This window comes from Leopardus geoffroyi, chromosome A2 (assembly GCF_018350155.1).
Source record: "Leopardus geoffroyi isolate Oge1 chromosome A2, O.geoffroyi_Oge1_pat1.0, whole genome shotgun sequence".
In the NCBI taxonomy this organism is placed as follows: Eukaryota; Metazoa; Chordata; class Mammalia; order Carnivora; family Felidae; genus Leopardus; species Leopardus geoffroyi.
In genome coordinates this window covers 4,697,994-4,710,913 of record NC_059331.1, presented here as the reverse complement: position 1 = coordinate 4,710,913, position 12,920 = coordinate 4,697,994, and the positions used below count along the sequence as shown (strand labels likewise).

General features: G+C 56.5%; 1 protein-coding gene across 3 annotated transcripts; it reads left to right on the top strand.

Annotated features, from left to right (window-relative positions):
* Window positions 1-23: 23 nt before the first annotated feature.
* On the top strand, window positions 24-11,988 carry GTF2F1 (general transcription factor IIF subunit 1). 3 transcript variants are annotated; one of them, XM_045491719.1, is made up of 13 exons: window positions 24-136; window positions 231-450; window positions 540-586; window positions 1,156-1,228; window positions 7,064-7,257; window positions 8,063-8,233; window positions 9,761-9,945; window positions 10,504-10,657; window positions 10,764-10,945; window positions 11,050-11,123; window positions 11,200-11,338; window positions 11,518-11,635; window positions 11,741-11,988. In XM_045491719.1, exons 2-13 carry the CDS (start codon window positions 439-441, stop codon window positions 11,943-11,945), a joined length of 1,554 nt encoding a protein of 517 aa, XP_045347675.1. In that variant the 5' UTR covers window positions 24-136; window positions 231-438; the 3' UTR covers window positions 11,946-11,988. The 3 variants fall into 3 exon arrangements, with proteins under 3 accessions (XP_045347675.1, XP_045347676.1, XP_045347677.1); XM_045491720.1 differs by having other exon boundaries at window positions 69-450; window positions 10,767-10,945; XM_045491721.1 differs by having other exon boundaries at window positions 127-454.
* Window positions 11,989-12,920: the final 932 nt, after the last annotated feature.

Genomic DNA, 12,920 nt, shown 5'->3' with positions numbered 1-12,920 from the left:
TCCCTCCCTTTCCCAGGATGCCCCGCGGAGTGTGTCGTCACGGGGAGGCGTGTCCACCGGGCTGATTAAATTAACAGCTCTATATAGAGCCTCGAGCGCGGGTCCGGGCGGTAGACGGCGCTTCCTCCAGCTGCGGGTCGGTCGTGGCTCCTCCCTCTAGAAAGAGTCGAGGGGAACTACGTGACGCGGAGGAGGTTGCCATCGCGACGCACCCCGAGTTTCTCTTCCAGGTTAGGCGCAGGCGCAGACGTGACCGGAGTGGTCGCCGAGCCGGCCGAGCGAGCACGGCTTCCCGGTAGTTGCTCCCAGGATCGGTGGCACCTCGGCCTTGGGGTCCTCGGTCGGGGCCAGAGACCCGGCACCGCGAGAGCGGCTTCCCCGCGACTGAGGGACGGGGACCGGACCGGACCGGACCCGAACCACCGAACGTCGTCGCCCATGGCGGCCCTCGTGAGTATGCGGCGGAGTTGGGGGGGGGGGGGGTCCCTGCGGCGGCCTCCGCAGCCCCGCACTCACCGTCCCGCCTTCTCTGCCCGCAGGGCCCCGGCAGCCAGAACGTCACCGAGTATGTCGTTCGCGTTCCCAAGTAAGTCCCTGACCCCTCTTCCCACTTCCTCCGAAAGGGGTTCTATACCTCCCTGAGCTCGTAGACATGGCTGGCACCGCCTGTGCTTCTCGCTCTGAAGAGCAGGGGGACCTGAGGACGGGGCTGGAGTTCAGCCGAGGCCTCTCTGGGGGCATCACTGTGTTTGGAGCAGAACGAATGAATGAGTGCTTCCATAGGCGGCAGGATGCAGCCTTCTGGCCTGGCATTCCCTCTGGCAGGAATGTCTCTTCCCCGCTTGTGACTCTGTGGGATGGATTCTTGTTGGTTCCCTAAAACCCAGTTCCAGGACTTTCCTCCCCCAGGAAGCATTCCCTGCCTGCCCTCCCCCATCCCCAGGGCAGAGTTCCTCATTATTCCCACATGTTGGTTCCCCCAGATCTCTGTGCCTCCTTCTGCTTTTCTTCCGCACGGGGCTGGGAGGGCATGGATCTGTTCCCTGACAGACTGGGAACCCCTGGGGTCTTTGGTGGGCCCCCAGCACTGCTGAGCCCGGGAGGGTTTGCTAAATGAATGAGTAACTGAGCACTGCCCCTTCTTGCCCGTTCCAGAAACACAACTAAAAAATACAACATCATGGCCTTCAATGCAGCGGATAAAGTCAACTTCGCTACCTGGAATCAGGTAAGTCTCCATTGTGAGTGTGACAAGGGGATCCTGCACTGGGTTGTAACAGTTCCCCTTTGTGATAGTAGTAACTGAGGCTTGGTCTCCTCACCTCTCCTGGAGCGGAGATCCAATGATGTGCTGAGGCCCAGGCTGAGCTGCTGGGTGCATCCCTGTGAGGCAGATTTGGATGCCTAACTGCACCTGCCCAGGCCTTGTGAAAGGAGAACATGTACAAGTTGTGCCCACTGACAGGCATTTTTGGCCTCGAGTTATCTGGGCCAGGGAGGGGGCTGCCTCCTACAGATGGTATTTGGAAGCCACCTCTGTCCACGGGCGCTGCCTTCACAGTACACCATAGCCTGGGCGGCGTGTAAGCGACACAGGTTTATTTCTCACAATTCTGAAGGCTGGGAAGTCCAAGGTCAAGGCGCCAGCAGATTTTCGGTCCGGCGCGGGCCTTCCTCCTGCTTCATAGATGGCTGTCTTTCCACTGCCCTCACATGGCGGAAAGGGTGAGGGAGCTCTCTGGGCCTCTCTTGTAGGGGCACTAATCTCACTCACAAGGGCTCCACCCTCGTGACCTAATCCCCTCCCCGAGGCCCCACCTCCCCCTACCATCCCACTGAGGGTGAGGTTTCAACATCTGCATTTTGGGGTGGAACACAAACATTGAAGCCATTAAAGAGTTTTAAATCGGGGGGGGGTCCCTGCGTGCCTCAGTGGGTTGAGCGTCCAACTTTAGCTCAGGTCACGATCTCGCTGTTCCCAAGTTTGAGCCCCAAGTTGGGCTCTGTGCCGACAGCTCAGAGCCTGGAGCCTGTTTTGGATTCTGTGTCTCCCTCTCTCTCTCTCCCCCCTCCCCCACTCATGGTCTGTCTTGCTCTCTCGCTCTCCTCTCTCTCTCTCAGAAATAAACATTTAAGGGGCGCCTGGGTGGCTCAGTCGGTTAAGCGTCCGTCTTCGGCTCAGGTCACGATCTCGCGGTCCGTGAGTTCGAGCCCCGCGTCAGGCTCTGGGCTGATGGCTCAGAGCCTGGAGCCTGTTTCCGATTCTGTGTCTCCCTCTCTCTGACCCTCCCCCGTTCATGCTCTGTCTCTGCCTCAAAAATAAATAAACGTTAAAAAAAAAAAAATTAAAAAAAAAAAAAAAAGAAATAAACATTTAAAAAATTAAAAAATTTTTTAACAGGGGAGTTATAAAGTGATCCAGGCACTGTCAGGAGACAGACTGTGGGGTCAAGGGCAGATGAAGGGTGTGCAGGGTGGAGGCGTCGGCTGTGGTCCAGGCGAGTGATGGTTGCATGGAGCAGACAGCGTTATGAGACGTGGGTGGATTCTAGTGTGTTTGGAGCGGAGCCCATAGGGTCGGTTAATGATTGGATGTTGAGGGGTGCCAGGGCCAGATGGATGGAGTATTTGGGAGTTCAGTTTGGGACGTCTTATATTAGACATCCCGGAGGAGACGGTAGGTGAGCAGTTGGACATGTGAGTTGGGAGAGCGGGAGGGCACATCTGGGCATTTGGAACAGCGTTTAAAGCCACAGAGACTGGAGCAGCCCAGCAGGGGACTTGGCCCCAAGTCTGAAGTCGGCATGGTCAGGCCTTCCCGCGGTCGGGCAGCTCCAACTGCTCAGCTGGTTGTCGAGCACAGGTCTGCCTTTGGACTATTTTTTTTTTTTTTTTTCTAAAATCTGTTTTAGGGAGAGAGAGCCAACGGAGGAGAGGGGGAGAGAGAATTTGTTTCTTTTTTTAATGTGTATTTATTTTATTATTATTATTATTTTTAACATTTATTTATTGCTGAGAGATAGAGACAGAGCATGAGCAGGGGAGGGGCAGAGAGGGAGGGAGGCACAGAACCCGAAGCAGGCTCCAGGCTCCAGGCTCCGAGCTGTCGGTACAGAACCCGAGGCGGGGCTCGAACTCACGGACTGTGAGATCATGACCTGAGCTGAAGTCGGACGCTTAACCGACCGAGCCACCCAGGTGCCCCTCATGTTTATTCATTTTGAGAGAGAGCACAAGTAGGGGCAGGAAGAGAGGGAGACAGAGGATCCGAAGTGGGCTCTGTGCTGACAGCAGACAGCCCGATGCAGGGCTCAAACTCACAGACTGTAAAATCATGACCTGAGCTGAAATCAAGAGTTGGATGCTTAACTGATTGAGCCACCCAGGTGCCACTCTGGACTATTTTTTTTTTTTAAGTTTATTTATTTTTAGAGAGAGAGAGAGCACACATGTGTGCATGCACCAGCTGGCCGGTGGGGGGGTGGGGGGGTGGGGGGGAGGGCCAGGGGTAGGAGAGAGAATCCCAAGTGGGCTGTGTGCTACTGGCGTGGAGCCTGACATGGGGCTCAATCCCACAAACTGCGAGATCATGACCTGAGCCAAAATCGAGACTCAGACACAACCAACTGAGCCACCCAGGCGCCCCTCTTTTGGCTATTAAAAAAAATTTTGTTTTAATGTTTATTTTTGAGAGACAGAGTATGAGTGGGGGAGGGGCGGAGAGCAGGGGAGACAGAGGATCCAAAGCAAGCTTTGTGCTGACAGCAGACAGCCCAAAGCGGGGCTTGAACCCACGAACTGTGAGATCATGACCTGAGCCGCAGTCGGATGCTTAACTGACCAAGCCACCCAGACGCCCCTCTTTTGTCTATTTTTTTTTTTTTTAACGTTTATTTATTTTTGGGACAGAGAGAGACAGAGCATGAATGGGGGAGGGGCAGAGAGAGAGGGAGACACAGAATCGGAAACGGGCTCCAGGCTCTGGTCAGTCTGAGGTACTATTTGTAGAGGAGTGTTGGTAGAAAAAAAAAAAAATGCTTGAATCTTAATATTATTTCCATCTATTTATTGATTTTCAAAATAATTTCTTGGCTCTCTAACATTTTCCACAGGTGACAATGAGTGTGGGGTTTTTTTCAATCATTATTTGAACCCCTGTATTTTTAACATTTTTTTTTTTAATTTTTTTTTTCAACGTTTATTTATTTTTGGGGGGACAGAGAGAGACAGAGCATGAACAGGGGAGGGGCAGAGAGAGGGAGACACAGAATCGGAAACAGGCTCCAGGCTCTGAGCCATCAGCCCAGAGCCCGACGCGGGGCTCGAACTCCCGGACCGCGAGATCGTGACCTGAGCTGAAGTCGGACGCTTAACCGACTGTGCCACCCAGGCGCCCCTCTTTTGTCTGTTTTTAAACTTCACTTCACCCAGCTGAGCAAATGAGACTATTTGAGAGAGACATGATAACAACGTGCTCCTCTGGATACTGGGCAGGTGGATACTTGCTCCAGGCGCCCTCTTCCCTTGTAGGGTGCCTGCCTGCCAGCCTGGCCAGCTGCCCACATGTTTGTATACAGACTAGCATGTTCCCCCCACCTCTGGCCTCGCCTAAGTTATCCAGAGAGGGTGCAGTGTTTCCAAAGCCCTCATCACTCAGTGGGGAGACGTTCTTCATCATTTACCATCCAGGAGAGTACCCTGCCCCCAAATACTCCTCGCTAAGAGGAGTGACTTGGTAAATACCTTGGGAACCCACCACTCTTGATCCGTCATCAATAGGAGATCCCCTGTCCCGGCATCCATGAGAACTGAGAGGAGTCTGCACCTCAGCCACTCGTCCCCTTGGAGGGTCCATGCCCCTCGTCACCCACCGCCTTGAGGTGCAGAGCCTGCATAGTTATCACCTCTTGAGACACGTGATCTCCCAGCCGCTAGTAACTTGGGGGTTACACATACCCTGTTCCCCGATCGTCATGGGGGGACGTCACTCATCACTCCTTGCTTTTACCACACGGAGGTTACACTCCCTAAAAACCTAGTCACAGGGAAATGCAGCCCCTTGAATTTTCATTGCCTAAACGGCACACTCCCTAAAAAACCAACGAGGGGGATTACATTCCCTGGAGAAAACTAATTTGCTGGGTTGACACCCCCCTGTCACTAGTCACTCAAGGGAGGGGGCGGGTACAGCCATCTAAGCACTTAAAACCACAGGGGACGTCCCGGTAGCCGCTGCTCACCCAGGGCAATGTGTGGGCAGAAACCCCCTCCAAATGCATTCTTTTTTTTTTTTTTTTTTTTTTAATGATTTTTTTTTTTCAACGTTTATTTATTTTTGGGACAGAGAGAGACAGAGCATGAACGGGGGAGGGGCAGAGAGAGAGGGAGACACAGAATCGGAAACAGGCTCCAGGCTCTGAGCCATCAGTCCAGAGCCTGACGCGGGGCTCGAACTCATGGACCGCGAGATCGTGACCTGGCTTTAGTCGGACGCTTAACCGACTGCGCCACCCAGGCGCCCCCAAATGCATTCTTTTAGCAACTGTCCCTGGAGACCCTCCGCTGGGCTAAAGGTGAACACGCCAGGCAGGGGCCCTGCCCTCTGGGGTGACCGTGTTCGGGGAATCAGGCCTGTTTACCTTCCTTTTGTAGTGAGGCACATCCTGGGCCAGCTCCCCAAAAAGGTGTGGGGTGCACACCAATTCCCTCGCACCCCTGTGAGTGTCCAGATTCCAGCCTCGGGCTGGGTAGCTCGACTGGGTATCATAAGCTAGCCTGGTAACCATTTTCTCTCAAGTTTTGAGGGTTTTGTTCCAGTGTTTTCTGGCTTCTGGTGTTGGCTGTGGAGAGCTTCTGCCATTCTCCCTCTTGTCCTTTGTATCAGGGGTCAGTAGGCTTTTTCTTAAAGGACCAGTAATTATGTTGCACTTGGTTGGCCGGTGTCTGTGCGGCAGCCCCTCAACGCTGCGTGTCCGCACATGCGCAGTAAACGCACAAGGATACGTCGAGTGGGCGTGGCTGTATGCCAGTAAGACTGTGTTTCTAAAAACGTGGCCCGACCCTGGGCCAGGGACTTTTCCCCCTTCTTCCTGGGAGCCGGTAGGATCTTTTTGTTCCCAGCTGTCTGAAATCTCTTGTCAGTAGGAAGCAGTGTGGGTCATCTTGCCTTTTTCAGTCACTATGCCTTGGGACTTGTTCCCTACAGTCGCCCCCTTTTGCTTTTCTGGCCGCTCTGTCTTCCGTTGTGTGGAGGAGGCCCCGTGCATCAAGCCAGTGCCCCGCTGATATGCGTTAGGTTGACTTCCAGTCTTCTGCTGCAACAGACTGGTGTGCTAAACAGCACTGCGCGTGTCATTTCACCTCCGCTGTCTGGAGGAGGGACCTCTAGGGTGAGCGGCACGTGCACTTTAAATTTTTTTTTTTTTTCAACGTTTATTTATTTTTGGACAGAGAGAGACAGAGCATGAACAGGGGAGGGGCAGAGAGAGAGGGAGACACAGAATCGGAAACAGGCTCCAGGCTCTGAGCCATCAGCCCAGAGCCCGACGTGGGGCTCGAACTCACGGACCGCGAGATCGTGACCTGGGTGAAGTCGGACGCTTAACCGACTGCGCCACCCAGGCGCCCCGGCACGTGCACTTTAAAGATCAAAATTTGGAAAACGGCCTTTCACGGTGCCCGAATGCAGAGAGCGGGCCACTTCCTTGTTTTTTGTTTTTGTGCTATCACCAAAATGACCTCACTGTTTGTTTATTGATTTATTTCTTTAAATGTTGATTTAGAAAGAATTTCAAACTTTCCAAAGCTGCCAAGTAGACCTGGTACTGGGGTTGCCCACATGCCTTCGCCCAGATGCACCACCGAAGGCCAGCGTTCTACCCCTTTTTTGTTTCGCTAAGCAGGAGGTTGGCTTTGCAAGTCCGCAGCTCAGCCTGGGAGCTGGGGTGAAGAGGGCGTTCGGGTGTTCCTGCAGGGTGGGGGTCGGCGGGCACAGCTCGAGCGAAGGCAGGCAGCCCCGACAGAAGGTTTGTGGCCTGCCCTCACGCCTGCTCCATCACTCCAGGCCCGGCTGGAGCGAGACCTGAGCAACAAGAAGATTTACCAGGAGGAGGAGATGCCCGAGTCGGGCGCCGGCAGCGAGTTCAACCGCAAGCTGCGCGAGGAGGCTCGGAGGAAAAAGTACGGCATCGTCCTCAAGGAGTTCCGGCCCGAGGACCAGCCCTGGCTGCTCCGCGTCAACGGCAAGTCGGGCAGAAAGTAGGTGGCGGCAGCGGCGAGTGTCTCCCGCGACCCTCTCGCGTCCTGAATCGGCCGGGTGTCCCTCCCTGAACTCTACGTCCCTCGTGGGGTTTTCCTTCTGAGGGCGAACCAGGCTGGTGCTGGTGCAGGAGCCCTTAGGGACCAGGGTACGGACAGGAAGCCCGAGAGCCTGTCCTGACCACACGCAGCGAGCAGCTGCCTGGGGACCGGGGGTCGTGAGGGCCGGGAGGTCAGGTGGATGGAGGGGGCTCCGGGAAGAACAGTGTGCACAAAAGCAGGGAATGGCGTGCAGAGCCCCACGGTGTGACCGTGACAGAGGGCGGGTGCACAGCGCAGGATGGTGGATGCCAGGATGCAGCTGGAGCATGGGTGGGCCGGGGCCCAGGGGAGCCTTGAAGGCCGTGGGCAGGGAAAGGTACTCTGTAAGACTGCCCAGACTTTTAGGGCAGGGAAGGGTGAGGGCAGAGGCCAGGAGGAGGCTGGCACTGGTTCGGGCACGAGGAGAAACCTGGAGGCAAATCCGGAGGGGTGTGACTGCAGCGCCCCTGCTTCACAGCTCACCTAACACGGTCCTTTCCGAAAGGACCGTGATATGTACCGCGAGGGGAGCCCCGAGCTCGCTCCGTGAGGTGGGGAGTGCTGCCCGGCTTTCCAGGTGCCGAAATCGAGGCTCACACAGTTGAAGGGCCGGCCCAAGATCTCTCAGGCTTGGAGTTTGCTCAGAGAACCCAGGTGGTTCTGGAGAGAGGGCAGGCCAGGGGGCTGGTCGTGAGGGCCAGGCTGTGACGTTGCCTCCCTGCAGGTTCAAGGGCATCAAGAAGGGAGGTGTGACAGAGAACACGTCCTACTATATCTTCACCCAGTGCCCCGATGGGGCCTTTGAGGCCTTCCCTGTGCACAACTGGTATAACTTCACACCGCTGGCCCGGCATCGCACGCTCACTGCCGAGGAGGCCGAGGAGGAGTGGGAAAGGTGAGTGTGAGCCACAGCTGGGCCTGGAGGGAGGCAGGGTGCGGGCATTGCTTCCCCAGCTTCCCCAGAAGGGGCTGACACACTTGGAAATGGAGTGTGTCACCATAACTTCTGCCTGGCCAGGGGCTGGGCACTCGGTGGTGACCAGGTCCGACTCCACCAAGCCCTTAGGGAGCTCCCAGTTCAGTAGGGGAGACAGACATGAAGGCATCAGGGACACACAGGGCCCAAGAGGGCTGGGGAGGTAGTAGCTGCTGAGCTGAGCCCTGGAGCAGGAATTGGCAGAGTGGGGGGAGATCCCGGGGCCCACTTGGCTTCCCCCCCAGACCGGAGGGCTATGGCTGGACCAACTACGGGTGAAATCCACACTACGTAGTTTGTCATTTAACCGTTTGTAAGTGTCCAGTTCGGTGACAGTAAGCCCATTCACATTATTGTTCAACCATCACCGCCATCCCTCTCCAGAACTTTCTCGTCTTCCCAAACTGAAACTGTCCCCATTAAACAGTAACTCTTTCTTCCCTCTCCCCCAGCCCCTGGCTCCCACCATTCTACTTTCTGTCTCTGTGAGTTCGACCTTTCTAGGGATCTCCTATGAGTCGGATCATGCAGTATTTGTCCATTTGCCTCTGGCTTATTTCAGTCGCCATAATGTCCTCCAAGTTCATCCACGTTGTGGCACATATCAGTGCTTTGTTCCTTTTTTAATTTTTAATTTTTAAAATTTTTATTTATTTTTTAATGTTTATTTTTTTGAGAGAGAGAGAGAGAGAGAGTGTGTGTGCACACAAACCAGGGAGGGGCAGAGGATCTGAAGCGGGTTCTGTGCTGACAGCACAGAGCCCAACGCAGGGCTCGAACTCAGGAATGGTGAGATCGTGACCTGAGCCAAAGTTGGACGCTTAGCTGACTGAGCCGCCCAGGCACCCCCATCATTCTTTTCAATTAAAAATGCTTTTAATTGTAAAAAACATAAAATTTGCCATCTTAAGCATACTTAAATGTACTGTTCAGTAGTGTTAATTACACTCACATTCTTGTGCAAGAGCTTTACTCCTTTTCACAGCACTGATGAACTTTGCTTATGCTGTTAGATGTAATCCTAAGCTCTCTTTAGATACAGTCATATTTTTAAAAATTTTTATCATCAAAGTAAATGAAAACAGTTATTTCTTCTCATAAACACAAAGGCATCCATAAACTACCATAAAAACAGATGGACATGAATATGTTGTGTCCAAATTCTGTTGTCTGAGAAAGGACCTGAGCTGGAGAGAGTTGCTCTCTCCCAACACCACATGAAACTTTATCCTTGAGGGACATGGGACAGACAAGGGATCAAAGCAGGGCCAGCTCTCCCCATGTGACTTCAGGGTGTTCCATGCCATGGGTGTGAGTCCCCTCATGTCACCAATGTCGTGTCTGTCATTCCCCTTTGGGAAGTGCCTGGTGGAGACGCAGGGAGGAGGCCCAGTTTTGGAGCCAGGCCCCTTGTCAGCCCCCACTGTACCCTTCCCCTGCCCACAGGAGAAACAAAGTCCTGAACCACTTCAGCATCATGCAGCAACGGCGGCTCAAGGATCAGGACCAGGATGAGGAAGACGAGGAGAAGGAGAAACGCAGCCGCAAGAAGGCCAGTGAGCTGCGCATCCATGACCTGGAGGATGACCTGGAGATGTCGTCTGACGACAGCGAGGCCAGCGGCGAGGAGGGTGAGGCTGGTGGAGCCCCCCTGGGTGGCCGTGTGGACCAGCCTGGGTCGTACTCCCTCAAGGTGTCTGAGTGACGACTCAGAAAGGTTGATGGCACTGAGGGAAAGCTGAGTCACTCACAGTCCCCTGGGAATGAGGACAGGGCACAGCCCGCTGCACCGGCCCTTGGGGAAGCACGGGAGTTGGTAGGAGGCAGAGAGGAGCGACGGGAAGGTCTCAGCTGCAGCCTTTATTGGGGTGTCCACGGATGGGCAGCGCAGGGCAGGGTGGACGGCTCTGGATCAGCCCATTTGAATGATGCTGGTGGGCTTTGGGCTACAGGGGTGGGTTCTAGTTGTCTGATACATGGTTCTGGGGGATGCAGGGACGGAGATGGTGGCCCTGAGTGTGAGTCAGAGAAAGCGAGTTGGGGGTATAGACTTGGACCGGTCAGTTTACGTGTAAGAGGCCAGTCCTGGGCGTCTCTCCATGCTCAGTGAGGCCCCCAAGATGTCCAGACATCCTCAGATTTCCCAAGCGGGACGAGTGCCCGGCCTGAGTCCCGCTCTGCTTCCCCAGGTGGCAGAGCTCCCAAGGCCAAGAAGAAGGCACCGCCGGCCAAGGGAGGCAGGAAGAAGAAGAAGAAGAAGGGGTCCGACGACGAGGCCTTCGAAGACAGCGACGACGGGGACTTTGAGGGCCAGGAAGTGGACTACATGTCCGACGGCTCAAGGTGAGGCAGGCAGGAGGCAGGTGTGAGGTGGGCGTGAGGCCTGCGCCAGCCCCGCCCACGCGCTCCCTCACCGTCCCTCACCGTCGGCTGGTTCTCCGCCTTCCAGCAGCTCCCAGGATGAGCTGGAGGGCAAGCCCAAGGTCACCCAGCAGGAGGAGGGCCCCAAGGGCGTAGATGAGCAGAGTGAGAGCAGCGAGGAGAGTGAGGAGGAGAAGCCGCCCGAGGAGGACAAGGAGGAGGAGGAGGAGAAGAAGGCGCCCACGCCTCAGGAGAAGAAGCGCAGGAAAGGTGGGTCCCTTCCCGCTGCCCGGGGGGCCTCTCCCAGAGCCCCTCACCTGGGGTGGAGCCGGGGCGGGGCGCCCTGGCGCTGACGCTCCTCTGGCCCCACGCAGACAGCAGCGACGAGTCGGACAGCTCAGAGGAGAGCGACATCGACAGCGAGGCGTCCTCGGCCCTCTTCATGGCGGTGAGGCCCGGGCCCGGACAGGGGCGGGTGGGCGGGCGTCTGTCTCCAGACTCACATCCCAACCCCATTTCCGCAGAAGAAGAAGACGCCCCCCAAGAGGGAGCGGAGGCCGTCGGGAGGCAGCTCTCGGGGCAACAGCCGGCCGGGCACGCCCAGCGCGGAGAGCGGCAGCACCTCTTCCACGCTGCGGGCCGCCGCCACCAAGCTGGAGCAGGGTGAGCAGGGCCGTCGCCCCACCCCTCGCCGCGACCTCTCGACCTCTGCCCTCAGTCTCCCCTCCTGCCTCAGGAACAGAGGCCGGAGTTGGGGCAGAGGCCTGTCCACCCCGGGGCCCCCTGGACACGGGGTCCCAGCCCCCCAGGCCCGGGGCTCAACCCCTCCCCTGCTCCCCCAGGCAAGCGAACGAATGAGACGCCGGTGGCCAAGCGGTTGCGGCTGGACGCCGGGCCCCAGAGCCTGTCTGGGAAGTCGACCCCTCAGCCCCAGTCCGGGAAGTCGACCCCCAGCAGCGGGTAGGTTGGCGAGGGTGGTGGGGGGTGGGGCAGGGGAGCAGGGCAGGGGCGCGGGGAGGCCTCCCGCTGACGCCCACCCGCCCCGCCCTCCGCTCGGCTCCTCAGCGACGTGCAGGTGACAGAGGATGCGGTGCGCCGCTATCTGACTCGGAAGCCCATGACCACCAAGGACCTGCTGAAGAAGTTCCAGACCAAGAAGACGGGGCTGAGCAGCGAGCAGACGGTGAACGTGCTCGCCCAGATCCTCAAGCGGCTCAACCCCGAGCGCAAGATGATCAGCGACAAGATGCACTTCTCCCTCAAGGAGTGAAGGCCGGCGCCCACCCACCTGCCCAATAAACGGCTGCCTCCCACCTTCTCTGGTGCTCGCGTTGTCTGTCACCTGCCGCCTGAGTCCCGGCGCCCCGTGTTGCCAATTCCAGAACAACCCTGGCCGTTTCCTTAGCTCATGTCTCTCCCTCTGTCTGTCCCTCGGGCCCTTCCGGAACTTTCCCTGCCCCTTAGAGCTTGCTCCTCTTAGCCCTCAGCCAGCTGTGCTCGCTGAGCATCTGCCGTCGCAGGCTGGCGGTCTCTCCAGCTCCAGCGTCTGGTTCTGTCTTCGGCTGTAGTTTATCCCCCGTGAACCCAGGAAGTGCTTGGCTTCCCTGACTCAGTTTTCCAAATCTCAAATGATCTTTGCTTCCTTTTCAGATCAGCTGGTCTGTTTTAAGTGTTCTGCCCCCAGTGGCTTTGATCCTTTCCTCCACGTTTTTGTTGTGAGCATCCTATCTCTGCCAGAGACCTGATACCCGAAGCTGACAGCCATCCCGTGTTCTCTTCTGACTTCCCTTCACGACTGACTCTTGTGTTTCCTAACTTCGGGTGGGGACTCACGGCCGGCTGAGGGGCTCTGCGTGGGCCTCCTGGGCAGCTGGCTTTGCAGGCAAACCCTACAGGTGCTTTTAGCCTCTGTTCCCCACCAGGTGTCCCAGGAGCCCTGGACTGAGCCCACGTGAAGTGGTTCTCGGCTGGCGGGCTCTGTCCCAACGTGGCCACAAAATCCCACACTCTTCTGTTGCTCATGTTGGCACCTGGGCCCTATTTTCCAGCTTTCCAGTGACGTTTCCAGGGCTTCCCTTATATTCCAACGAGTTAGTTCCGCATTTATTTTATCCAGCATTGCTAGGGTTGTGCCGTGGGAGGGCTTTTTGAGTTCATGGCCAGTTTCATCGCTAGAAATGGAATTTGGCCGCTGGCTAGAACCCGTCCCGAGTGATTGGCTGGGGGCAGGATGTGGGGCTTCCGT

Coding starts and splice junctions, on each gene's coding strand:
- GTF2F1 (XM_045491719.1), top strand. Junction 7,258..8,062: donor AACGGCAAGTCGGGCAGAAA/GTAGGTGGCGGC, acceptor GCCTCCCTGCAG/GTTCAAGGGCATCAAGAAGG. Junction 10,946..11,049: donor GGAGAAGAAGCGCAGGAAAG/GTGGGTCCCTTC, acceptor GGCCCCACGCAG/ACAGCAGCGACGAGTCGGAC.